The sequence below is a fragment of the Heteronotia binoei genome, chromosome 13 (genome assembly GCF_032191835.1).
Source record: "Heteronotia binoei isolate CCM8104 ecotype False Entrance Well chromosome 13, APGP_CSIRO_Hbin_v1, whole genome shotgun sequence".
Lineage (NCBI taxonomy): Eukaryota > Metazoa > Chordata > Lepidosauria > Squamata > Gekkonidae > Heteronotia > Heteronotia binoei.
Window position 1 is genome coordinate 2,186,406 of NC_083235.1, and position 25,450 is coordinate 2,211,855.

At 51.9% G+C, this 25,450-nt stretch overlaps 1 protein-coding gene across 2 annotated transcripts in view; it reads right to left on the reverse strand.

The window, feature by feature from the left end:
• Positions 1-25,450, reverse strand: part of SMARCA4 (SWI/SNF related, matrix associated, actin dependent regulator of chromatin, subfamily a, member 4) — a 138,065-nt gene that overhangs the window by 23,906 nt on the left and 88,709 nt on the right. Inside the window, exons 25-30 of one of the 2 annotated variants that reach the window (XM_060253503.1) lie at positions 20,092-20,255; positions 15,562-15,789; positions 15,258-15,356; positions 14,874-14,951; positions 11,780-11,998; positions 3,268-3,521 (exon numbers count right to left, since the gene is read on the reverse strand). In XM_060253503.1, coding sequence (XP_060109486.1) covers positions 3,268-3,521; positions 11,780-11,998; positions 14,874-14,951; positions 15,258-15,356; positions 15,562-15,789; positions 20,092-20,255 — 1,042 coding nt within the window. Of the gene's footprint in view, positions 1-3,267; positions 3,522-11,770; positions 11,999-14,873; positions 14,952-15,257; positions 15,357-15,561; positions 15,790-20,091; positions 20,256-25,450 lie in introns of both variants that reach the window. The other variant, XM_060253502.1, reaches the window with a different exon arrangement.

Below are 25,450 nucleotides of genomic sequence, written 5' to 3' on the forward strand. Positions count from 1 at the left end.
GTGTACTATACTCTTTGGTGAGAACTCACCTTGTTTTGCCAGTTCAGAAGACATAACAAGATAAGAAGAGCCCTACTGGATCAGACCAGGGAGGGTCCATCTAGTCCAGCCTCCTGTCTCACACAGTGGCCAACCAGTTCCTCTGGAGGGCCAGCAAAAGGGCAGAGAGGCTGAGGCCTTCCCCTGAGAAGAACATCAGGAGAGCCCTGCTGGGTCAGACCAGTGAGGATCCATCTAGTCCAGCCTCCTGTCTCACACAGGGGCCAACCAGTTCCTCTGGAGGGCCAACAACAGGGCAGAGAGGCCGAGGCCTTCCCCTGAGAAGAACATCACAAGAGCCCTGCTGGATCAGACCAGGGAGGGTCCATCTAATCCAGCCTCCTGCCTCAGACAGTGGCCAACCAGTTCCTCTGGAGGGCCAACAACAGGGCAGAGAGGCTGAGGCCTTTCCCTGAGAGGAACATCAGAAGAGCCCTGCTGGATCAGACCAGTGAGGGTCCATCTAGTCCAGCCTCCTGTCTCACACAGGGGCCAACCAGTTCCTCTGGAGGGCCAACACCACACCATAGAGGCCTAGGCCTTCCCTAAATGTTGCCTCCTAGCTCTGAAGTTCAGTGGTTGACTGCCCCTGTACATGACGGAGAGGCACCATAAGCCGGGTAAGATAAGCATGTCTTATAGCTACTGAGAGGCGTCTCCTCCCACAACTTTTCTCTTGCTTAGAACCAAGACTGTTTTCTTGGTGGGAGACAGACACGCTGGAAAGATGCCGAAGAGTCTGCTCTGACTTAACCATGCTTGTTTCAATAGCAAATGATGGCAGAGCAGATTTGGACTTATTGTTTAAGGTAAAAAAGTCCTCTATCCTGAACTGTTTGCAAAGTGGCAAAGAAGCAGATTCCTCCTCCACTTCTCTTGGCCGCTTGCCTGATGCCATTAAGAGGGTTCTGTTGGGTGGCAATTAGCCCTGTCCTGATAAAAATGAATAAAAAAATAAATAAATAAAACAAATACCAAACAACTAATGTCTTAAAACTTACAGATAAAAGCCACAACATCTGCTAAGAATATTGTAAAATATCTTTAAAAGCCAAATTTGTCAGAGCCAACTCTGTAGCCGACTGCACTCCGCCTTGTTGCTTTGAAGGAGTTGACTTAATTTCAACCTTCAGTTCAAATTAAAAGATTCTAAAAAACACACAAAAAAAACAAAACCCTGTCTTTGAGAGACAGGCTAAGACTGTGTAAAACTTTATAAAACTTTATAAAACTTCAGCTGTAGGTCATTAGCTGCAGCAGCTTCTGATTAGGAAAACGAAGGCAGAGGCTTATTGACTAATTAAACAACCAGAGCTTGGGAAAGACAAAACAGAGGCACCAAATATCAAAAGTGAGGTGATAGGATAAGATTATTTAAAAACAATTCCTTCCATCAAGGCAAGATAAAAGTTAAAAGATTAAAACAACTTAGCGTTAGTAGGAGCGAAGAGACAAGCGGCTGCCTTCCTCCGAGTCTGCGCAGAATCCCCCCAACCATGCTTGTTAATTATCCTGCCATTTTTACTTAAAAAAACCTTCAAAAAGATGCATTACTTTGATCCCTCTTTATTTTTCTGTTAGGAGAATAAGCTGATCCAAGGGTTTGCTCCATTTTTGACTGGAAGAAAGACTGGGCAACTTTCGTAAATGGGCAGCTTCCACTGCATCATTGCCCTAAGACAAGAGCTGTCAGATTTCCCCTGACCTGGATAGCCCAATCTCACCAGATCTTGGAAGCTGAGCAAGGTCAACCCTGGCAAGGAGCTGGATGGGAGACCGGCCTGGAATACCAGAGGTGGGAGGCAGAGGCAGGCTTTATTCAGCCACCTCTCTGAATATCTTCCAGGCCCGCAGTAGAAGACATAGTGGATTTCTACCCCACCCTCCACTCTGAATCTTAAAGTCTCAGAGTGGCTCACAATCTCCTTTATCTTCTTCACCTACAACAGATCTACCTGTGAGGTAGGTGGGACTGAAAGAGCTCTCCCAGAAGCTGCCCTTTCAAGGACAACCTCTGCCAGAGCTATGGCTGACCCAAGGCCATTCCAGCAGCTGCAAGTGGAGGCATGGGGAATCCAACCCGGTTCTCCCAGATAAGAGAGCTCTGGCTGACCCAAGTCCATTCCAGCAAGTACAAGTGGAGGAGTGGGGAATCCAACCTGGTTCTTCCAAAGAAGAGAGCTCTGGCTGACCCAAGGCCATTCAAGCAGCTGCAAGTGGAGGAGTGGGGAATCAAGCCCGGTTCTCCCAGATAAGAGAGCTCTGGCTGAGCCAAGGCCATTCCAGCAGGTTCAAGTGGAGGAGTGGGGAATCCAACCTGGTTCTCCCAGATAAGAGAGCTCTGGCTGACCCAAGGCCATTCCAGCAGCTGCAAGTGGAGGAGTGGGGAATCAAACCCAGTTCTCCCAGATAAGAGAGCTCTGGCTGACCCAAGGCCATTCAAGCAGCTGCAAGTGGAGGAGTGGGGAATCAAGCCCGGTTCTCCCAGATAAGAGAGCTCTGGCTGACCCAAGGCCATTCCAGCAGGTGCAAGTGGAGGAGTGGGGAATCCAACCCGGTTCTCCCAGATAAGAGAGCTCTGGCTGACCCAAGGCCATTCAAGCAGCTGCAAGTGGAGTAGTGGGGAATCAAGCCCGGTTCTCCCAGATAAGAGAGCTCTGGCTGACCCAAGGCCATTCCAGCAGGTTCAAGTGGAGGAGTAGGGAATCAAACCCGGTTCTCCCAGATAAGGGAGCTCTGGCTGACCCAAGGCCATGCCAGCAGGTGCAAGTGGAGGAGTGGGGAACCAAACCTGGTTCTCCCAGATAATAGAGCTCTGGCTGACCCAAGGCCATTCCAGCAGCTGCAAGTGGAGGAGTGGGGAATCAAGCCCGGTTCTCCCAGATAAGAGAGCTCTGGCTGAGCCAAGGCCATTCCAGCAAGTTCAAGTGGAGGAGTGGGGAATCAAACCCGGTTCTCCCAGATAAGAGAGCTCTGGCTGACCCAAGGCCATTTCAGCAGCTGCGAGTGGAGGAGTGGGGAATCAAACCCGGTTCTCCCAGATAAGAGTCCACACACTTAACCCCTACACCAAACTGGCTCAGTCACCAGAGGTTGTCATGACTTCCAGGTGCACATATGCACACACACACACACACAAAAATACTCCCCCCCCCGAAAGGAGCTGTCACATCTCCCCGACCGTCTCTGGCCCAACAGAAGCAGCAGGCGCTCCCCCAGCTTCGTTACCTGTCCTTGTATTTAATCACTGCGTCCACAATCTTCTTCATCTTCTTGGTGAGGTTGGGGGGGTTGGGCGAGAGCTTCTCGGCGGGAGGCCTGCCCCGCTTCTTCTGCTTCTTGCTGTCATCCTCCTTGTCTCGGCTGCGGGTGCTGGTGGTGGGGGTGCAGGAGCCGACGTCCACGTCACGCTTGCGTTTGCGGGAGGACTTCTTCTGGCGCACCTCCTCCTCGATCTCCTCCAGGGTCCCCTCCTCGATGGCCTGCGTGCAGGAGGGGCACCGTCAGCCGGGTAAAATGAACAACAGGGACGAAGAGGCCGCGCTGCAGGGTACGTACCACGGACACTCACGCCAGCCCATGCAACCGGAAGGAGACGGGCTCCCCGAGGCCACGGCCCCCCCAGTTTTAGTGGCCGAGGGACACGGCAGGCGGCGGCTCCTCGGGCGGGGAAGGAGAGCCGGTTCTCTTACCTACGAGCTTCCTTCTTGTGTTAGACAGGGCCGGCAGGCGGGGTCTGCTGTAGGGGCGGCCCCCTCCCCGCCGGCTCGGTTGCAAATTCTTCCCAAAGCTGCAAAGAGATCTGTGGCCGCTTAAGCACCAGCGCGAACTGTGAACGTTAGCGGTTCGGATTAAACGAGAGGAGAGGGACAGAGGCGGGCGGGACTGCGGGCCATGTGTAACAGAAGCAGGAAAACTCACCGGTGGCGCTGCCTGACCTTTCCTGGAATCATGCAGGGCTAGAGGCTCTCCCCGACCACCACCCCCCACAGAGCAAAGGAACCCAAGGCCCTGGGATTCTGACCCTATCAGCAAACTAGAAAGGGGTTCGCAAAAGGGAGAGAGGTCTGCTGACCTGTATGTTGTCTGTCCGCACTGTGCCATTAGTGTAGACGGCCCTTTGGGGGGAAAGGACGTCTCTGCTTAGGAGCATAAAGAGTTTCCAAAAGGACTGACCTCATCATCGGAAGGGCAAAGGGGTGGGGCAGAGAAAAAGAGACAAGGGAGGGGGGCTGATCTGAGAATGGTTAGGGGCCCACGACACAAAGGCTCCGTCCCCCTCCCCTCCCCAACAGATGACTGCTTCTGCCTCCCCCCCTTAGGTATTAGCCTAAGCCCTCAGCAGCCCCTGGGTGCCAGCTGAAAAGGCACATACAATCTGGTGGGAGTGACAGCGAGCTAGCGAACTCTTGTGCAGGCCTGGAAGCGTGACTGCTGATTCTCAAGTGGCAGCATTCTGATTTCTTAATGCCAGCACTGGCCATCAGACAGCAGTGAGGATCCTGTGGATTTAGGGGGAGGGATTTCTGATTTAAGAGCGGTTCCTCAGTGGAACAGGCTTCCTCCTCGGGAGGTGGTGGGCTCTTCTTCCTTGGAGGTTTTTCAACAGAGGCTGGATGGCCATCTGACAGCAATGAGGATCCTGTGAATTTAGGGAGAGGCATTTGTGAGTTTAGAGCGGTTCCTCAGTGGAACAGGCTTCCTCCTTGGGAGGTGGTGGGCTCTCCTTCCTTGGAGGTTTTTCAACAGAGTCTAGATGGCCATCTCACAGCAATGAGGATCCTGTGAATTTAGGGGGAGGTGTTTGTGAGTTTCCTGCATTGTGCAGGGGGTTGGACTAGATAACCCTGGAGTTCCCTTCCAACTCTAGGATTCATGACCAGATATTTTGCAGTTCTTCCCAGTTCTACTTCCGTGTATCATGTTCTAACCATCAAAGCATTTCTTATGTCACACAGACTTTTCTCCACCCCTCCTCTTTAGCAAGGCAAGATGGATAACGCTGTCCTTTATTGAAAAAGTTGCGTGTGCGCTTCAACAAAGAAAGACGACCCCTCCGAAAGACGCAGAGCATTCTTACAGCGAGTTTGCAGCTCTGTATCTTCTATGGGGTGCAAGGAGGGCAGTTTCACAAGTCCCAGAATTCTTCCAACGTGGTCTTTGTGAAAGGGCTTTCTGGATTGAATGACAGATCTCTTTTGATGAGGCTGGGTTTGAGCTTGTGGTAGACTGACTGCAGCTACCCATACCAATGAAGATCATCAAGTGTCATAAGAACATAAGAGAAGCCATGTTGGATCAGGCCAATGGCCCATCCAGTCCAACACTTTGTGTCACACAGTGGCCAATATATGTGTGTGTGTATACACACATACACACACACACACATATACTGTGGCTAATAGCCACTGATGGACCTCTGCTCCATATTTTATCCAATCCCCTCTTAAAGCTGGCTATGCTTGTAGCCGCCACCACCTCCTGCAGCAGTGAATTCCACATGTTAATCACCCTTGGGGTGAAGAAGGACTTCCTTTTATCCGTTTTAACCCGACTGCTCAGCAATTTCATGGAATGCCCATGAGTTCTTGTATTGTGAGAAAGGGAGAAAAGGATTTCTTTCTCCACTTTCTCCATCCCATGCATAATTTTGTCAACTGCTCTTATGTCACCCCGCAGTGTCCATTCAAAACGTCGATCTTTCACTGCTGGGAAAGCGGCAGACAGCACAGCGCCAGTCTGTAGACTTCACATTCAATAAATCCTCATGCAGCTTTGAACGTCAGGAGCCAGGCCTTTGGGGGGCTGGGATTTGGATCACAGCCTTATGCCTAGAGAAGCCCTAAAGTCTCTTCTGTCGGCCGACACCCTCCATGGCTCTGAAATGAAGCTGCTTGTGGCCCTGTTGGCGAAGGACGACCACCCGCTCGTCTCCCGTTAATCAGGCAAGGCCTTCCAGGTGGTGAGAAGCGACCGTGGGGGTTGTAGGAGGCAGCGAGGCATTCTGGGGCCAAGGCCTCTGCCTGGGAATGAGGACTCCTAAGGCCAGTGCCAGACTGACTGGGTGAATTTGGGAATATGCCATCATTGGTTCGTGAGGTGAACAAACCTGAAATCTTTGGGTTCACACGCCCCCTTTCCTGCCTTCGTCGCCTCCTCATGCACAAAGCCAAGACTGAAGGGCTTCCAGGTTTCGGAAGTCTTCAAATGGAGCAGAACTTTTGGGAGTGTCCAAATTCAGCAGTCTAGTGAAACAACCAGTGGACAGAGCAGCGTCTGGGATTACTGCCCATCCAACAGGCAGAAGGGAAACTCAACCGGAGCATCGAAATCTCTGTTCTGCTTGTTGCTGAGCATTCAAGACAAATCCACACACCCTGAACACATCAGAAACTGCCTTGTACTGAATCAGACCCCGAGGGCATAAAAATCAGCAGTGCCTACTCAGACTGACAGTGGCTCTCCGGAGTCCCAAGCTGAGGTCTTTCACATCACCTCCTGCCTGGTCCTTTTAACTGGAGATGCCGGGGATTGAACCTTGGACCTTCTGCTTACCAAGCAGAGGCTCTGCCACTGAGCCAGGGTCTCAGGTCAAGGTCTTCCCCATCCCCTCCTGCCTGGTCCTTTCAACTGGAGATGCCGGGGATTGAACCTTGGACCTTCTGCTTACCAAGCAGAGGCTCTGCCACTGAGCCAGGGTCTCAGGTCAAGGTCTTTCCCATCCCCTCCTGCCTGGTCCTTTGAACTGGAGATGCCGGGGATTGAACCTGGGACCTTCTGCATGCCAAGCAGAGGCTCTGCCACTGAGCCAGGGTCTCAGGCCAAGGTCTTTCCCATCACCTCCTGCCTGGTCCTTTTAACCTGGAGATGCCGGGGACTGAACCTGGGACCTTCTGCATGCCCGGCAGAGGCTCTGCCACTGAGCCAGGGTCTCAGGTCAAGGTCTTTCCCATCCCCTCCTGCCTGGTCCTTTGAACTGGAGATGCCGGGGATTGAACCTGGGACCTTCTGCATGCCAAGCAGAGGCTCTGCCACTGAGCCAGGGTCTCAGGCCAAGGTCTTTCCCATCACCTCCTGCCTGGTCCTTTTAACCTGGAGATGCCGGGGACTGAACCTGGGACCTTCTGCCTGCCAAGCAGAGGCTCTGCCACTGAGCCAGGGTCTCAGGTCAAGGTCTTCCCCATCCCCTCCTGCCTGGTCCTTTCAACTGGAGATGCCGGGGATTGAACCTTGGACCTTCTGCTTACCAAGCAGAGGCTCTGCCACTGAGCCAGGGTCTCAGGTCAAGGTCTCTCCCGTCACCTCCTGCCTGGTCCTTTTAACTGCAGATGCCGGGGATTGAACCTGGGACCTTCTGCATGCCAAGCAGAGGCTCTGCCACTGAGTCATGGCCCCTCCCCTCCTGGTCTGCCCCCTCAGAACACAGGCTATGAAACAACCAGACCACCTTCTAAATAAACCAGTCATGACCAGGTGTGCAGCCTCAATGACTGTCCACCTCTGGTAATAAACCTTTTCTTTAGGATTAGGACGGAGTGTGGAAAGAACATTTCCCTCCATGGAAATCGGAACTAAATTTAGGGGTAAAAGGATGAACCAGCAAGGAGCCCTTGATGTGGGAAGTCACCCTCCCCAGGAATGCTCCCTCTTAGCTGTGGAGTCTTGTGAGCAAAAATTCTACTTCGTGAGCTGCTGGCATTAAAGTTGTGAGCTGCTGCATCAGTGAGTGTGCTGTGGGGCCATCCTTCCTGAGCAAAGCCAAAAATCTGTGAGCCCGGAGGCTAAAAAACGGTGAGCTAGCTCACACTAGAAGAAGAAGATATTGGATTTATATCCCGCCCTCCACTCCGAAGAGTCTCAGAGCGGCTCACAATCTCCTTTCCCTTCCTCCCCCACAACAGACACCCTGTGAGGTGGGTGGGGCTGGAGAGGGCTCTCACAGCAGCTGCCCTTTCAAGGACAACCCCTGCCAGAGCTATGGCTGACCCAAGGCCATTCCAGCAGCTGCAAGTGGAGGAGTGGGGAGTCAAACCCGGTTCTCTCAGATAAGAGTCCGCACACTTAACCACTACACCAAACCGGCTCTCCCAACTAACTAGCTAGCTAGCTTAGAGGGAACACTGCCCCACAGGTAAGGGAAGCAGCTCTCTTCTACAAAGTCTGCCCTCTGCTTCCTCTAGTTTACCACCGAGTACGCGGAGCGGCATCACTGCCCAAGGACTCCGGCTGGCAGAGGTCTTTCTCAGCATGTGGATCTTTCACTGGAGACGGCAGAGATGGAACTCAAGGCTCTGGCACGCGAAGGCCAACCTCTGCTCTATGACAGCCCCCCTCTGGGAAACACGGGCACTGCCAGTCGGAACTGGAGACCGAGTTGCAGGAGAGGCATCTGCACATAACTCTGCACCGCTGGGCATCACGCCGAAGCCAACCAAGGCTCCACGGAGACCTGCAGCACTGACTTCCCAGCATCGCAGGCGCAGGATTGGATAGGATGCGCCCTCCATGGTGGGTTCGAGGAAGCCACGCGCAGACCTACACATTTTTGAGGTATATGGAGACGGGCAGGAAAGATTTTGGGAGGATCTTCTTTGAGAAAGCAGCTGTCCGTTGTGGGTTCCGTTCTCTGTGAGTCTCCGCTTTTCCTCTTCAGAACCAGGGGGCTTTTCTCAGGAAGCCTGAAATATTTATGGGATGTTGAACTGATGTGAACTTTAGCCAAGGGGCAAAGGTAATTTCCTGCCTCGTTCTTCTAGACTTCCAATTTCTTCCTTTGCTTGGTCCCCCCAGAACAGAAAAGGCTTCTGCGAAGACAGGCCTTGTGGCCGGATAGCCCCGGGTAGGCTGAGCCCCACCAGATCTCGGAAGCTAAGAAAGGTCGCCTCTCATCGGTACTTGGGTGGGAAGAAGAAGAAGGCAGCTGCAGACTTATACCCCGCCCTCCTCTCTGAATCAGAGGCTCACAGCAGCTCACAATCTCCTTCATCTTCTACCTTCAGAAAAGGCACCCGGTGAGGTGGCTGGGGCTGAGAGGGCTCTCCCAGAAGCTGCCCTTTCAAGGACAATAGCTATGAAAGCTCTGGCTGAGCCAAGGTAATTCCAGCAGCTGCAAGTGGAGGAGTGGGGAATCAAACCCAGTTCTCCCAGATAAGAGAGCTCTGGCTGACCCAGGGCCATTCCAGCAGGTGCAAGTGGAGGAGTGGGGAATCAAACCCGGTTCTCCCAGATAAGAGAGCTCTGGCTGACCCAGGGCCATTCCAGCAGCTGCAAGTGGAGGAGTGGGGAATCAAACCCGGTTCTCCCAGATAAGAGAGCTCTGGCTGACCCAAGGCCATTCCAGCAGGTGCAAGTGGAGGAGTGGGGAATCAAACCCAGTTCTCCCAGATAAGAGAGCTCTGGCTGACCCAGGGCCATTCCAGCAGCTGCAAGTGGAGGAGAGGGGAATCAAACCCGGTTCTCCCAGATAAGAGAGCTCTGGCTGACCCAGGGCCATTCCAGCAGCTGCAAGTGGAGGAGTGGGGAATCAAACCCGGTTCTCCCAGATAAGAGAGCCATGGCTGACCCAAGGCCATTCCAGCAGCTGCAAGTGGAGGAGTGGGGAATCAAACCTGGTTCTCCCAGATAAGAGAGCTCTGGCTGACCCAGGGCCATTCCAGCAGCTGCAAGTGGAGGAGTGGGGAATCCAACCCGGTTCTCCCAGATAAGAGAGCTCTGGCTGACCCAAGGCCATTCCAGCAGCTGCAAGTGGAGGAGTGGGGAATCAAACCTCGTTCTCCCAGATAAGAGAGCTCTGGCTGACCCAAGTCCATTCCAGCAGGTGCAAGTGGAGGAGTGGGGAATCAAACTCGGTTCTCCCAGATATGAGAGCTATGGCTGAGCCAAGGCCATCCCAGCAGCTGCAAGTGGAGGAATGGGGAATCAAACCCGGTTCTCCCAGACAAGAGTCCGCGCACTTAGCCACTACACCAAACTGGCTCTCTCAGGAAGTTCAGGGTCACAACACAGAGGCAGGCAAGGACATACCACCTCTGTTCCTCTCTTGCCTTGAAAACTCTACAAGGCTGCTGTAAGTCCGCTGTGAGCTCAGGGCCCTTTACATACCACCCTATGAAGCTGGCACAAAAACGTTTTGGAAGGAAGCAAGAACTCTGGCGTCCTTTAAGGTAAGGAGAACATCTCTAAAGGCAGAAATGGAAGCGGAAGCCATCTTGGTAACTGCACCTACAGACCCCTTGGAGAAGGACACGTCCACCTTTCCGTCCCCATGGGCCGTAGGCCTAGATGTCTCCCCTCAAGCAGGCATCAAGACCAAAGAAGCACACTCAGACGCCATATTCTTCAGGCAACAGGAACAACTGCTGTTCTGAGTAGAGCCGAATCGTCTTGTCCAATGCCGAGGAGAACAGAGATGCTCTCTGGAAACAGAAGGGAAGCGAGGGAGCTCCGTCTCGTGGCAAGATCATCAGCCCTTGGCCTTTGTTCTCAGCCTTCAGCACCGTCTTCGAAAAGCTGATCTGAATCGGTCGTGGCTCCTCCTCCTCCACTGCTGCTGAACTCCTGAGCTCAACTCATGGCCCTCCTTCCTCCAACCAAAAGGAGCCTAACACAGCAGCCTGGCTGCTGTTACAGAGGAAAGGCGTGTCATCTTGTCATGGTGAAAAACCTCAGCTAACCAGTCCTGCACACTATTCTACTGCAGCACAGAGATGACTGACTGAGGACAGGACAGGTGGGCTTAGCACAGATGGGGAGGGGTCTGGAGACCAAGTCCTATGAGGAAAGGTTAAAGGAGCTGGGGATGTTTAGCCTGGAGAGGAGGCGGCTGAGAGGTGATAGGATCACCATCTTCAAGTACTTGAAGGGCTGTCCTAGAGAGGATGGTGTGGAATTGTTTTCTGTGGCCCCAGAAGGTAGGACCAGAACCAGTGGGTTGAAATTAAATCAAAAGAGTTTCCAGCTCAACATTAGGAAGAACTTCCTGGCCATTAGAGCGGTTCCTCAGTGGAACAGGCTTCCTCCTTGGGAGGTGGTGGGCTCTCCTTCCTTGAAGGTTTTTAAACAGAGGCTAGATGGCCATCTGACAGCGATGAGGATCCTGTGAATTTAGGGGAAGGGGTTTGTGAGTTTCCTGCATTGTGCAGGAGCTGGGCCCTGACTAGATGACCCTGGAGGTCCCTTCCAACTCTATGATTCTATGAGGACCAGCTCCCCCTCCCTGCTCAACTCTGTCTCCTATTGGCCAGAAAGAGAGAGAGAGAGAGAGAGGGAGAGAGCGCTCCTGTTATCTGGACCCAAGCAGATGGAAATCTTTGTCGGGACAGACAAGTAGTGGGCCTACTCAGCGGCACAGCAAGGAGGTTTTCTGCATCTGAAAACGTTTTGATATCTGTCAAGGGGAGCAACTGAATTTAAATTTAGTAATATAGCACAACACAGTCGCATTCTCCAACACCCGGCAGAAGCTTTGTCTGGCAGCGTGAACTGCCCACTTTGTGAAAGCCCCACCCGTTTTTAAATGTAGAAAACACGGATCTAAGTTAGGCATCTACTGGAACCGTTCTGGCTCTGGTGGAGTGTTTAAAACAGCACCAGGCTGGAGGCTCGCTAGGTCGATCTCAGCTGACCATCAAAGCTTCTGACTTTGGGTATTTCCTCGCATTCAGACACACGGACGACACAGACACAGGTAGAAATAAAAATTTTAGAAAATCATTGGAGAACGATGCTGTACCATGTATACCTTGAGCCACTGCTTCTCAGTCAGCGAGTCGCTATAGTCCACCTCCTTTCGGTGCCGAGAGCCCCGCCCGAACATTTTCTCCTCCTCTTCCTCGCAGGTGAGCCTCTCCACCTCGGCGTCGTCTTTGATGATCCAGGAGGGCAACTCGTCTTCCTCCATCAGGCGGGGCTTTCGCTTTGGGTTGCGGGCTTCTTCTCGCCGGCGATCCAGATCCATGCGCTGCAAGGAGAAGAGCCCGGATCAAAGCCAGGAAGCAATGTTAGCGCTGGACCCTCCAAAATGTTTACGGGGCCCTGAAACCCAACACCTTTGGGAAATACCCAAGCCTTCTGCAATTGTAGATCAAAACTAAGGGACACAGAAGCCACCAGGGGGCAGGTGACCAAAGCTGAGGCAGGTGGTGGAAGACTGGCGAGCTGCAAATTATGAGATCTTGAGACCCCTGAAATGACACATTGCAGATCTTTAAGGGGTAACTGCACAACTAATGAGCTTTGCATGTGAACCGCCTAGAGTGGGTTCCTCAGTGGAACAGGCTTCCTCAGGAGGTGATGGGCTCTCTTTCCTTGGAGGTTTTTAAGCAGAGGCTAGAGGGCCATCTGACAGCAAGGCCAATCCTGTGAATTTAGGGGGAGGTGTTTGTACGTTTCCTGCATTGTGCAGGGGGTTGGACCAGATAACCCTGGAGGGTCCTTCCAACTCTAGGATTCTATTAGGAAGAACTTCCTGACCATTAAAGCGGTTCCTCAGTGGAACAGGCTTCTTCCTTGGGATGTGGTGGGCTCTCCTTCCTTGGAGGTTTTTCAACAGAGGCTAGATGGCCATCTGACAGCAATGAAGATCCTGTGAATTTAGGGGGAGGTATTTGTGAGTTTAGAGCGGTTCCTCAGTGGAACAGGCTTCCTCCTCGGGAGGTGATGAGCTCTCTTTACTTGGAAGTTTTTAAGCAGAGGCTAGATGGCCATCTGACAGCAAAGACCGATTCTTTCAATTTAGGTGCACTGTGCAGGGGGTGGACTAGATGACCCTGGGGGTCCCTTTCAACTCTATGATTCTGAACGAGGCTTCCAAGTAGGGTGGCCAACTCTGGGCTGGGAAATTCCTGGCGATTTTGAGGGTTGGGCCTCTGGAGGGGCAGGGGTTGTGGAGGAAAGGGAGCTCATGGAGTCCATACTCCAAAGTAAGGAGATGGATCTCCCTAGTCTGGAGATCACTGCGGGAGATCTCCAGGTCTCACCTGGAGGCTGGCAATCCTAGTTCTGAACCTGCAGTCTCCTGGAATGGGTTGGATGCAGTCCTAAATATGGCTGAAAATAATTCCCACTGAATTTAAGCAAGATTCACTTCCAAGCAACGTTCCCTCTAAGCTGTGGAGTCTTGGGAACAAAAATTCTACTTTGTGAGCCGCTGGCATTAAAGTTGTGAGCTCCTGCATCAATTAGTGTGCTCTGGGGACATTTTCCCTGAGCTAAGACAAAAATGTGTGAGCCGGAGGCTAAAAAACTGTGAGCTAGCTCACACCAACTCACCTCAGAGGGAACACTGCTTCCAAGTTAATCTGCTTTTCAGACAGGCGAAGGGAAATTCCACAAGGTGTTTATATCAGAAATGCAAATATTTGTACAGAAACAATATGAGAAGCGCTGCCATTTCTCTGCCTCTGTAAGATCGATCAGAGCAGAGGCAAACCTGCAGGCAACCCAGCATCCGGGACAGTGCCACCCTGGAGCTATTTGCTCGATCTGGACCTTCAAGGCCTCGCACCAACACTGGACACAGGGGAAAGTTCCTGTTAGAGCTGTCAGGGGCAGCTTGCTTCTGCCAGAGAGGGGAATGAGAGAAGCCTCCCTCCCTCCTCATCTCCATTAGAAAAAGAATAAGACTGTAAATTTATACCCCGCCCTTCTCTCTGAATCAGAGTCTCAGAGCGGCTCACAATCTCCTTTATGTTCTTCCCCACAACAGACACCCTGTGAGGTTGGTGGGCCTGAGAGAGCTCTGACAGAAGCTGCCCTTTCAAGGACAACCTCTGCCAGAGCTACGGCTGACCCAAGACCATTCCAGCAGGTGTAAGTGAAGGAATAGGGACTCAAACCTGGTTCTCCCAGGTAAGAGTCTGCGCCCTTAACCACTACATCAAACTAGCCACTGGTAACAAGAGCTTGTGGCTGCCAAAAACAGAGATGCCTGTTAGCTAAAAGGGGAAAGGACTCGTGTTTCTGTCTGCCTCCAAAAGTGCTGAAGAAAGGAACTCACTGTTACATGGAAGAGATCTCCCCCTTTCTCTGTGCACCTTCTGGTTAACCCCGTGACAAGATGCAAGAGAAAGATGTTTGGTAACCAGCATCGTGGAGGGTCAGACTGGTCACGGTTTGCAAACCCACTGGTGTAGCGCATTATCTACCCCAGACTTTCTGAACTGGACAGTACATTTAGGTATTAAATAACTAGATGCAGACAAAGGACCTGTTGGTCAATTGAAGAGGGTGTTCCAATCTGGCTGCTCTTCTAATTCATGACCAGACAAGACCCCAGTTTCACTCAGACAAGACCCCAGATCACCACGTTAGGCCCAGGCTGGCACCCACACTCCCCTTCTGCGCTCCAGATCACAGGGGCAGCCAAACTCGCTTGATGTAAGAGCCACACAGAATAAATCTCACACGTCTGAGAGCCGCAAGACAGGAATGGCAGATGCTGGAGAGCCACAAGCCAGGGAGGGAGAAGTGGAAAGAAAGCTTTAAATGCACTCTCCAAGCTGCTGGATGGCTTGGCTTGCAGAAATGATTTAAAGAGAGAAATGCCTTCTCCAAGCTGGCTGATGGGGTTGAGAGCTACACAACATGTGTGAAAGAGCCACATGTGGCTCCTGAGCCACAGTTTCTCCACCCCTTCTCCAAATCATGATCCAGGTGACCCGTTGGGGTGGGCTGGCTCCCTGCCTCCCCCTTCCACTGTTGGACACACAGGAGTCTCTCCCCTGCTCTGATCCTGCCCTGCCCTCCCCCCCCCCCGAACCACGCCACAACTATACTTCACACCCCTTGGAATTAAGCTTTTGTGGAAAAGCAGTAGGAGAGTCAGCCAGCCTCACCATAAAAAGATCAAATTCCTCCTCGTGCCGGGCGATCATCTGGTTCACCGTCTCGTCGTCCGGAACCTCGTCCTCTTCCTGAAAGATTGCAAAACGCTCTCCTTTAATGCACTGCCCTGCGCATCCGCACGCATCCGTCTTTAGGTACGATCTGGTTCTCAGCGGAGCTCGCAGCGTGACGCCGAAGGCCATTTGGGGCCAGTCTGGCTACTCGTGCGTGTGGACAGGAGCGGGACGGCCGCGAGTCCTTTCTCCGGCGGGCAGGTCTCCGTGTGGCAAAAGAAGTTCGCCATCCGGGCCGGCGGTCTTAAACGAGAGAGGCTAAGGGGCTGGGCTGGGCTGGGCAGGGCTGGGCGGGCACAGCGACTGAAGGACCCCTCTCACCTTTAAAGGTGGTTCCTCCGAGTCGGAGTTGAGGCACAGGGTGGAGGCAGTATGGGAAAAGCTTGTGCTGCCACTGCCGCTGCCTGTGCTGTGTCTGGTCTGTGGATAGATAGAGGGCTTCAGTCTCCAGGGCTGCCGGACCAGCGCCTTTCACTGACGCTCGAGCGCGCTTCCCTAGGAGGAGCAGGTTCCTTCCAGCCCACGGTCCCTGGGCCTCGGGGCCGCCACACGGAGCAGGAGACTCAGCTACGCGTCCGTCCCCCACGAGCTGGCGCCGGACGCGAGGCCGCCGCCGCCCTCTCACCTCATCCTGCTCCTCATGCTCCAAGATGGCCTGCAGGAAAGCTCTCCTCTCGTGGCTGGAGGACTTCTGGTCGAACATGCCGGCCTGGATGACCTTCTGGTCGACGTTCAGCTTGTACTTGGCCGCGGCCAGGATCTTCTCCTCCACGCTGTTGACGGTGCAGAGGCGCAGCACGCGCACTTCGTTCTGCTGCCCGATGCGATGCGCCCGGTCCTGGGCTTGCAGGTCCTGGAAAGAGAACGCCCGCACCGTTCACAGCGTGGCCTGCCGCCCCTCAGGTACGCCTCTCCTGTTTCTGGACCCAGCGGATCAAAAGACTTCAGCCCACAGTTTTTCAGCGGACGGCTCCGCTGTGCGGGGGAGACGACTTCAGAAAGGAAAGATGCCTACTGGTGAGAGGTTTCCAGGCTGCGATCCATTCCACAGGGTCATCTGAGCACCTATATTTTGTGGGGGGGAGGGAGGGAGGAACGACACAAGGCGCCATGGAGCCTCCTGATCGACAGCCCAATCTACTTCATCAACAAATCTTTGCCATGACATCAGCCGTACATTAGTAGGCCTCATAAAACATCTTGAGTTTTCCCTCCCCAATATCATTTGTATGTAACGTGTGATGGAGCTGCAAAGAAACGTTTTTTCTTCCCCAAAGACTTCTCAATTTTTCTGATTGCAAAATTGGGAAATTTGAATTTTGACACACACACGCACCCCTTTTTGGATGAGTTAAATGGTTTTTAAGGCAAGCTTTGATCCACTTAAAAATATAGCACGCAGAATTTCTAATGCAAGACAATCCACAGCATTATATAATTCTTACGTATACTGTAGATAGAGAACATATCTTCACGAATATGTTTATTGCTTAAATATGACTTAATTTAACGTGTCTGATGATAATGATTAGATAGTGTTTTCAGTGCTGTGAAGTTTAGCAGGGTATCCCAAGATGCTAGTAAGCACTCCTAGAGTCCGCGTTTCTGTCTAAAACCTTCCTTAACAATGGAGGCCCAGATAGCAGCCACTGCCAAGTCCGCATTCTTCCATCTTAGGTGGGCAAGGCAGCTGGCTCCCTTCCTGGAGCGCGACAATCTAGCAACGGTGATCCATGCTACGGTCACCTCGAGGTTGGACTACTGCAATGCCCTCTACATGGGGCTGCCCCTGTGCCGAACCCGGAAATTGCAGCTGGTGCAGAATGCCGCCGCCCGGTTGTTATTGGGGCTCCCAAGGTGGGAGCACATTCAGCCGGGACTTCGGGCTCTGCACTGGCTGCCAATATCCTACCGAGTTCGGTACAAGGTGCTGGTTATTACCTTTAAAGCCCTATATGGCCTAGGACCTGCCTACCTGAGGGACCGTCTCTTCCCACACGTTCCCCAGCGAGCACTGAGATCGGGAACTCAAAACCTCCTGGTTGTCCCCGGGCCAAAAGAAGCCCGTTTGAAAGCTACAAGGGACAGGGCCTTCTCCGTAATGGCTCCATCCTGGTGGAACCAGCTGCCGGAAGAGGTAAGGGCCCTGCGGGACCTTACCTAATTCCACAGGGCCTGTAAGACAGCCCTCTTCCGGCTGGCCCACAACTAACCGGCACTGAGTACTGAACACTGAACATCGAATTTGAACTGAGCGTAGCTTAAGACCGCTGAATGATTTTAATGTTTTATGTATATAACAAATGTTTAGATTTTTAACTATAAATTATGTAATGTTAATTTTAATGCTTAATTTTATATTTCATGTTAGTTTTACATGTTGTAAGCCGCCCTGAGCCACCTAGTGGGGAGGGCGGGATATAAATCTCAGATAAATAAAAATAAATAAATAAATAAAAATATAGTCATTTCTTTAGAAAACAAATTATGTAGTAATTTCAACTTTCACTTTTTTCCTGCTTCTCAGCAAAAATTAGGAAACATATGCTCAGGTGGAACAGAGTGGAGAAATTAGCAGTTCTCTCCCTCTCAAGTCCTAGTTCTGTTTGCAATTTAATTTTTAAAAATTGCGTAAATATACCAACCGGCAAACTTTTATACACAGTGGATCAAAAGACTTCAGCCCACAATTTTTTAAAAAATTGCATACATATACCAACTAAATGATAACTGATGGATTTTATGGTGGTAAAGGAACTAATAGGTCTGACAGGAAGACAGATAATGCAAATATGCCCATTTCCCCCTAAATTTCTGTTTTCCCTGAAGGAGGAGGGCGATTTCCCTCATAGCTTCAACATTTCTGGAAATTTTACATCTCTAGTGCTTGATCCCAGTGACAGGGCCACAGAGTCATGTGGGTGAAAACTCCAAGGAGCAGGGCTACAATTAGAAAGAAAGAGCCAGTTAAATGAAATTGGAATTTACATGACATTAAAAGATAAAATACAGGAAACTGAAGATAGTAACAAGCATAAAAGATTCCTGCACTGCCTCACCTTAGGGGGCAGGAAGATTCATACTTCCCTCGATCAGAGGAATACAAAATACCCCCACACCAAATGGAAGGGGGGGGGGGGGAATGCAAACGAGTAAATTATAGGAATGTGTGCAAACCAGGTTTTGAGATCCGCTGCCATGCGGAAAGCGGTAAGGGGACCTGACTTTGTGACTGAGCATATGCATTTCACTGACTGCACACAGCATAGGCTGCTAATTAGGCAGAAATGTGGCATTTCGGGGCTTCTGAAAAGATGCAGCCCTTTGACCAAGAATCTTTCCCATCTGCCATATCACATCTGAATTCGATGGCTGTCTAGGATGTCACTTTTGATTCATGCTTATTTAATATTCAAGGCTCAGTTTCAAATGCCGTCTTTTGGGTTCTCTGCGTGACAGGATTTTAACTTTGGTGGCTGACTAGAAACATGTAAGGCAACTTGTGTTCGACTTAACTACTTTAGGGGATGAGGGGGGATTGTTTCCAACTCAAGGGCCACCACTAAGCAAGGAGCGAGCAGAGGGGAGCTCAAGGTAAAGGGGAAGGACGACAATAATCCTATTTATGGGTCCATAAATTACAACTCTAGATTCTGATAGTGGAACATCAAAATTCTCAGGTAAGAGTCCACACACTTCACCACTACACCAAACTGGCTCTGGATTTGGATCCAGAGTCAGTTTGGTGTGGTGGTGAAGTGTGTGGACCCTTATCTGGGAGAACCGGGTTTGATTCCCCATTCCTCCACTTGCAGCTGCTGGAATGGCCTTGGGTCAGTCAGAGCTCCTGCAGGAGTTGTCTCACTCCTGTGAGAGCTCTCTCAGCCCCACCCACAGGGTGTCTGTTGTGGGGGAAGAAGGTAGAGGAGATTGTGAGCTGCTCTCAAGACTGAGATTCAGAGTGCAGGGTGGGATATAAATCCAATATCTTCTTCTTCTAGGGGAGGGGTTATGGCTCAGTGAAAGAGCCTCTGTTTGGCATGCAGAAGGTCCCAGGTTCAATCCCAGCACTCCTTTTAAAAGGATCGGGCAGCTGGGGATGTGAAATGTTGACTGAGGGGTGACATGATAGAGGTTGACAAGATTATGCATGGGATGCAGAAGGCAGAGAAAGAAGTACTTTTATCCCTTTCTTACAATACAAGAACTTGTGGCCTTCAATGAAATTGCTGAGCAGTCGGGTCAGAACTGATAAAAGTCCCTCTTCACCCAAAGGGTGATTAACACGTGGAATTCATTGCCACAGGAGGTGGCGGCGGTTGCCAGCATAGCCAGCTTCAAGAGGGGATTGGATCAACATCTGGAGCAGAACTCCATCAGTGGCTACTGGCCACAGCGTATTGTTGGAACTCTCTGTCTGGGGCAGTGATGATCTGTATTCTTGGTGCTTGGGGGGGGGGCAAAGTGGGAGGGTTTCTAGTGTCCTGGCCCCACTGATGGACCTCTTAATGGCGCCTGGTTTTTTGGCCACTGTGTGACACAGAGTGTTGGACTGGATGGGCCATTGGCCTGATCCAATATGGCTTTTCCTATGTTCTTATGTCCTGATGGTGCCTGGGTTTTTTGGCCACTGTGTGACACAGAGCGTTGGACCGGAGGGGCCACTGGCCTGATCCAACATGGCTTCTCTTATGTTCTTATGCCTGGGGCAGTGATGCTCTGTATTCTTGGGGGACATACAGGGAGGGCTTCTAGTGTCCTGGCCCCATTGATGGACCTCTTGATCGCACCTGGTTTTTTGGTCACAGTGTGACAGAGTGTTGGACTGGATGGGCCATTGGCCTGATCCATCAGGGCTTCTCTTATGTTCTTGTGACCTCAAAGCTGAGATCCTGGAGAGCTGCTGCCAGCTGGAGTAGACAATAGTGACCTTTACAGACCGACAGTCTGACTCAGTAGAAGGCAGCTTCATGTGTATTGGTTAAATTAGAAAAAAAACCATACCTAGGAAGTCCTCCCTTCTCTGTTCTTAACACCACTGATACGGCACCACCTACACTAGGATTATTTTTTTAGCAATACCCCCACTCACCACAGTGCTGTTATATGCTTCAAAATCCTTCTCTCTCAAACATGCTTCTGCCTTGCTTATTACCTGATGAGGGTTCCAGTCACTGTCAAAAATGATCACCGTATCTGCGGACTGCAGATTCAGGCCCAGCCCTCCGGCACGGGTGCTCAGCAAGAAAATGAAATATTCGGAGCCCGGCTCGTTGAAGGTTTTCAGCAGCATGCCCCGGTCTTCGGCTTTAGTGGTCCCTTTAAGAATCCAGGGGAAAAGAGGGGTTTGCTCTCTGCGACAAAAGGTTTTATTCCAACACAAAAGGTTCCTAGTAAGTCCAGGACTCTGGAAAACAACAGAACTCTTCCGCAGGGGGGGAAAGTCAAATGGAGTGAAGACACAACTGCATTCCAAAATCATCACATCTGCATTTCGACTGAGGTATTTTAACGACATTAAAAGAGGCATTCATTTGCAATCACAGAAGAGTAAGATGGTTTAGATCAGGGTTAGCTCAAACTTGCTCAACATAAGAGTTACAAAGAAGTAACAGCAGATGTTTGAGAGCTGCAAGACGGGGAGGGAGGAGGGGGAGAAGAGGGAAAGAGGAAGAAAGGAAGGAAAATAGATGGGGGACGGGAAAAGAAAGCAACTTTAAATGCATCCTCCAAGCCACTGGCTGGCTTGGCAGAGTGATTTAAAGACAGAAGTGCCTTCTCCAGGCTAGCCAATGAGAGCCATGCAATATGTGTGAAAGAGCCACATGTGGCTCCTGAGCCACAGTTTGGCCACCCCTGGTTTAGATTATCAGGTATCTGAAAGTAAAAGAGAATAGTGTTGATATCACCACCCTCTCCCAAACCCGCCTCTCACTCCTTCCAAACTCCAAGCCTAGGGATAAGAAGGTAGTTTTGGAGAGTAGCCTTGTGCTGGTCTGTAGCAGAGCAGCTAGATTGGAGTCCCCAAGCACCTCAAAGACCAGCAAGCCTTTTGGGGTGCAAGCTTTTGAGAGGCACTGTTCCGTTGGTCAGCTCTCCATGGAGATTTGGGCCATGCCGGATTTACTACCATTCCGTACGGCCTGTAAAACGGAGCTATTCCTCCAGGCTTTTGGCTGAGGCAAGTGGGCATCCTCATTTCATTGGTTATACCATCTAACAGACCTCCCCTGCACTCTGACCAACCATCCAAACTGTTATGATATCGGGCCAACATCTAGGACATCTATGCCTTAACTCAGGGGTCTCTAACCACCGGGCCATGGACATCTAACATCTAGGACATCTATAACATCTATACCTTAACTCAGGGGTCTCCAACCACCGGGCCATGGACATCTAACATCTAGGACATCTATATCATCTATGCCTTAACTCAGGGGTCCCCAAACACCGGGCCATGGACATCTAACATCTAGGACATCTATAACATCTATGCCTTAACTCAGGGGTCCCCAAACACCGGGCCACGGACCAGGAGTGGTCCGTGGCCTGCTAGTAACCGGGCTGCGGAGCAAGGCAGAGGAGCCCCGCCACCCCTTTTGCCCGCCCACAGCTTGGGCGGATTAGAGAGGCAGTACGGCCTCGCTCCGGGACTGGGAGGCAGCCTTGGAGTGAAGCAGAGCAGGCCTGCTGCCCCTTCTGCCTACCTGGAACCTGGGCCGATGAAAGAGGCAGTGCTGCCTCGCTCCGAAGCTGCCTCCCCTTGAAGCAAGGCCACACCGCCTCTTTCGTCTGCTCGGGTCCCAGGCCAGCAGAAGGGGCAGCGTGGCTGTGATCTTAGCCTACCCCTCATTTATAGACCCCCCCCCCCACCGATCAGCTGATTGTTGGGGGTCTTTACATGGGAGGAGGGCGGCAGATTGGCTTGGCCACCTAGCAGGGAGGCGGCAGAAAGAGGCCCAGTCTCCCCTCCATTTAAAAACCTCCATGGGGGCGGGGGAAGGGCAGGATGTAGCCTGGGGCAGCAAAAAACCCGCCCCCCCCCGGCCACGATCCATGGAAGAATTGCCTTCCACAAAACCGGTCGCTGGTGCCAAAGAGGTTGGGAACCACTGCCTTAACTTATAAAATGCGCTACACCTTTCCCGCTGCTTTATCTTGTTTGCTTGTCCCGACTGTTTTATCGTTTGGATTTTAACTGTTTTATCGTGCTTGTAATCTGCCCTGAGTCTGTTATGGGAACGGGTGGACTGTCAAGCATGCATATTTCTAAATGCCGTGATGGTTTCTTAGACAGAGACAGGCTGCTAGTATCCACCCCCTCCCCTCCTTTTTACAATGTTTGGGCAAGCAGTAAATCTATCTAGCCCCAGGATGTTTATGCTACAGCCTGGCTGTGAGGTGCCTCTCCCCCAGATTCACACAGACAGTTCTTATCAGGCCTAGAAGAAGTGTGAGAAAGGAAGAAGTTTTTAATAGCCTAAATTCCTGAGTAATAAAAGAGATACTATGTAGTAACCTTTGAACCCGTGACTCAAATTGCATTTGTATACTATCCTTTGAAGAGTCCTATATAGTAACTATGTAACCATGTATACCTCATTACTTCCAAGGATTCCGTCCTTGGTAAAGCTTCTGAATTTCTGCGGTAAAGCAACTTTTGATGCTTGACACGGACTATAAATCCACTAAATAAATAAATCAATAAAAAGAAATATCTGACATCTGACCAAGGGAGCTTCGACGCTCGAGGGCTTACATCTCCAAAATCTTGTTAGACTCTAAGGTGCTCCAGGACTCGAACACAGGGATAACGAAGGGAATGAGATGGGATCAGAAGACAAACCAAAACCATTGCCCTGCTTGTCTCATCGATCAAGCTGCCGAAACTCATTTCCTCTGAGACCCAAGGAATAGTGCCGTCGTGACGTGTGTCTGTTGCCACTGATGCTCCCACACCAGCAAGGTCTCCAGATTGCAACCCCATGCTCCCTCTAAGCCGGGGAGTCTTGTGAGCAAAAATTGGGAGCTGCTTGCTGGGAGCTCTTGCCTAAATTAGTGTGGTCTGGGGTCACGCTTCCTGAGCTAAGACAACGATGTGTGGAAGCTAAAAAACTATGAGCTAGCTCACGCTAACTCAGCTTAGAGGGGAACAGTGATTGCAGCCTCCTGTTCCAACGCCGCTGGCCACATAAGGAGGAGGAGGAGGAGCACTGCTGTGGGAGTCAGTCATGTGATCCCAAAGAGCCCCACGTTTGTTGCCTGCAGCCTGAACGTTCAGCAATGCCATACAGAAAGCATACCTGAGCAGATGGCATGAGGAGATTTCTTCCTTGACTGGTTTACCACAGACATCCTCCTTGGGCTGAGATGCCTACTCTGCTGCTAAGCACAAGGTAATATTGTTGGGCTGGTGGTGCAGTCACATTCAGCAAAATCCTGTTGTAGAGTTCTTAGAGGACTATACCAAAAGAGAGCCAGTTTGGTGTAGTGGTTAAGTGCGCAGACTCTTATTTGAGAGAACCGGGTTTGATTCCCCCCTCCTCCACTTGCAGCTGCTGGAATGGCCTACGGCAGTGATGGCTAACCTTTTCAGCTTGGTGTGTCGAAAATCGGGAAAAAGTGTAGTCTTCCTCGGGTCGCGTGTCACTTCAACCACACTCACCAAATGAGGGGGCCGCAGGAGAACCAGGAACAAAGGATCCAGTGCGCAGTCTGCGGCCTAGGTCAGACTAGGGTTGCCAAGTCCAATTCAAGAAATATCTGGGGGCTTTGGGGGCGGAGCCAGGAGACTTTGGGGGTGGAGCCAGGAGACATTGGGGTGGAGCCAGGAACAAGGGTGTGACAAGCATAATTGAACTCCAAGGGAGTTCTGGCCATCACATTTAAAGGGACAGCACACCTTTTAAAATGCCTTTCTTCCATAGGAAATAATGAAGGATAGGGGCACCATCTTTTGGGGCTCATAGAATTGGACCCCCTGGTCCAATCGTTTTGAAACTTGGGGGGGTATTTTGGGGAGAGGGGGATCCCCTGCCCCCACATGGGGATTGGTAACCCTGCGGGAAAGGGTGTATCTTTTTTTCTTCCCGCTTTTTCTCCTCCAGCGCTTGCCAAGGGAAGCCAAGGGGGGCGACCCAATGCTCCCCTCCCCTTGCTCTTTTGCAACCCACACACAGCCCCCACATCGCCCACCCCCTTCCTCCTCTTCCAAGCTGAAAAGGGCAGCTTGTCCTTTAAATCTGAAACCCCGCCTCCGGCAGGCGGCCATGAGAAAGAGCGAGAGAGCAAAGTGAGAAAGATCATGTTGGTTGCAAAAAAAAAAAACCAGGACCGGGTGGAGGAGGAGGGGGGGGGGCAGCCCCACAACAGGCCCAAGAGCAACGCCCCCTCGGGCATTGCACCCCACACACACTGCTGCAATGCCATCTCTGCCTCTCCCCCCCCCCCCCCCCGCAGCCGCTCCGTGCAAACAAACAGAAAAAAACACGCCTGCCTTGCTCCTGCATTTGCAAAGCCCCGGCATTGCAAAGGCGCGACCCGCCGAGGAGGGCACTTCTTTCCCCCCCTGCCTCTTTTTTTGCAATGCTCTTTTTTTCTTTCTTGCTGTACCCACCTATTTCCTCAGGCCCCGGGGAGGGCGGGACAAGGGGGTTGCAAAGCTCGGCCCTGTTGCGAGGAGGAGGAGGCGCGTTTGGCTGCCTCTGCTTTGGGTGGGGGACGGGTTGCGCCAGGAGGCTGTCTCCTCCCACCCCCAGGTGAAGGCAAGGCGCTGGCAGCGTCGGCCAACCTTCCCTCCCACCCCCAACCTTCCCTCCCACCCCCACCCCCGGCCTGGAGCCGGGGAAAGAGGCGGCGGCCCGCTGCGCTGCTGCCGCCTCTTCTCGCTTTCACCTTAGCAGCTGCTGCTCCTCCGAGACGGGCTCAGCAGTCTCCGAAGGACTCGCGGCTCGCCACGCTCCTTGGTTTCTAGTGTGTCAGCCAAATTGCCTCGCATGCCACCAGTGGCACGCGTGTCATAGGTTCGCCATCATGGGCCTAGGGTCAGTCATAGCTCTCTTATCTGGGAGAACCGGGTTTGATTCCCCCCTCTTCTACTTGCAGCTGCTGGAATGGCCTTGGGTCAGCCATGGCTCTCTTATCTGGGAGAACCGGGTTTGATTCCCCCCTCCTCCACTTGCAGCTGCTGGAATGGCCTTGGGTCAGCCATAGCTCTCTTATCTGGGAGAACCAGGTTTGATTTCCCATTCCTCCACTTGCACCTGGTGGAATGGCCTTGGGTCAGCCAGAGCTCTCTTATCTGGGAGAACCGGGTTTGATTCCCCATTCCTCCACTTGCAGCTGCTGGAATGGCCTTGGGTCAGCCATAGCTCTCTTATCTGGGAGAACCGGGTTTGATTCCCCACTCCTCCACTTGCAGCTGCTAGAATGGAACTGGGTCAGCTATAGCTGTCTTATCTGGGAGAACCGGGTTTGATTCCCCACTCCTCCACTTGCACCTGCTGGAATGG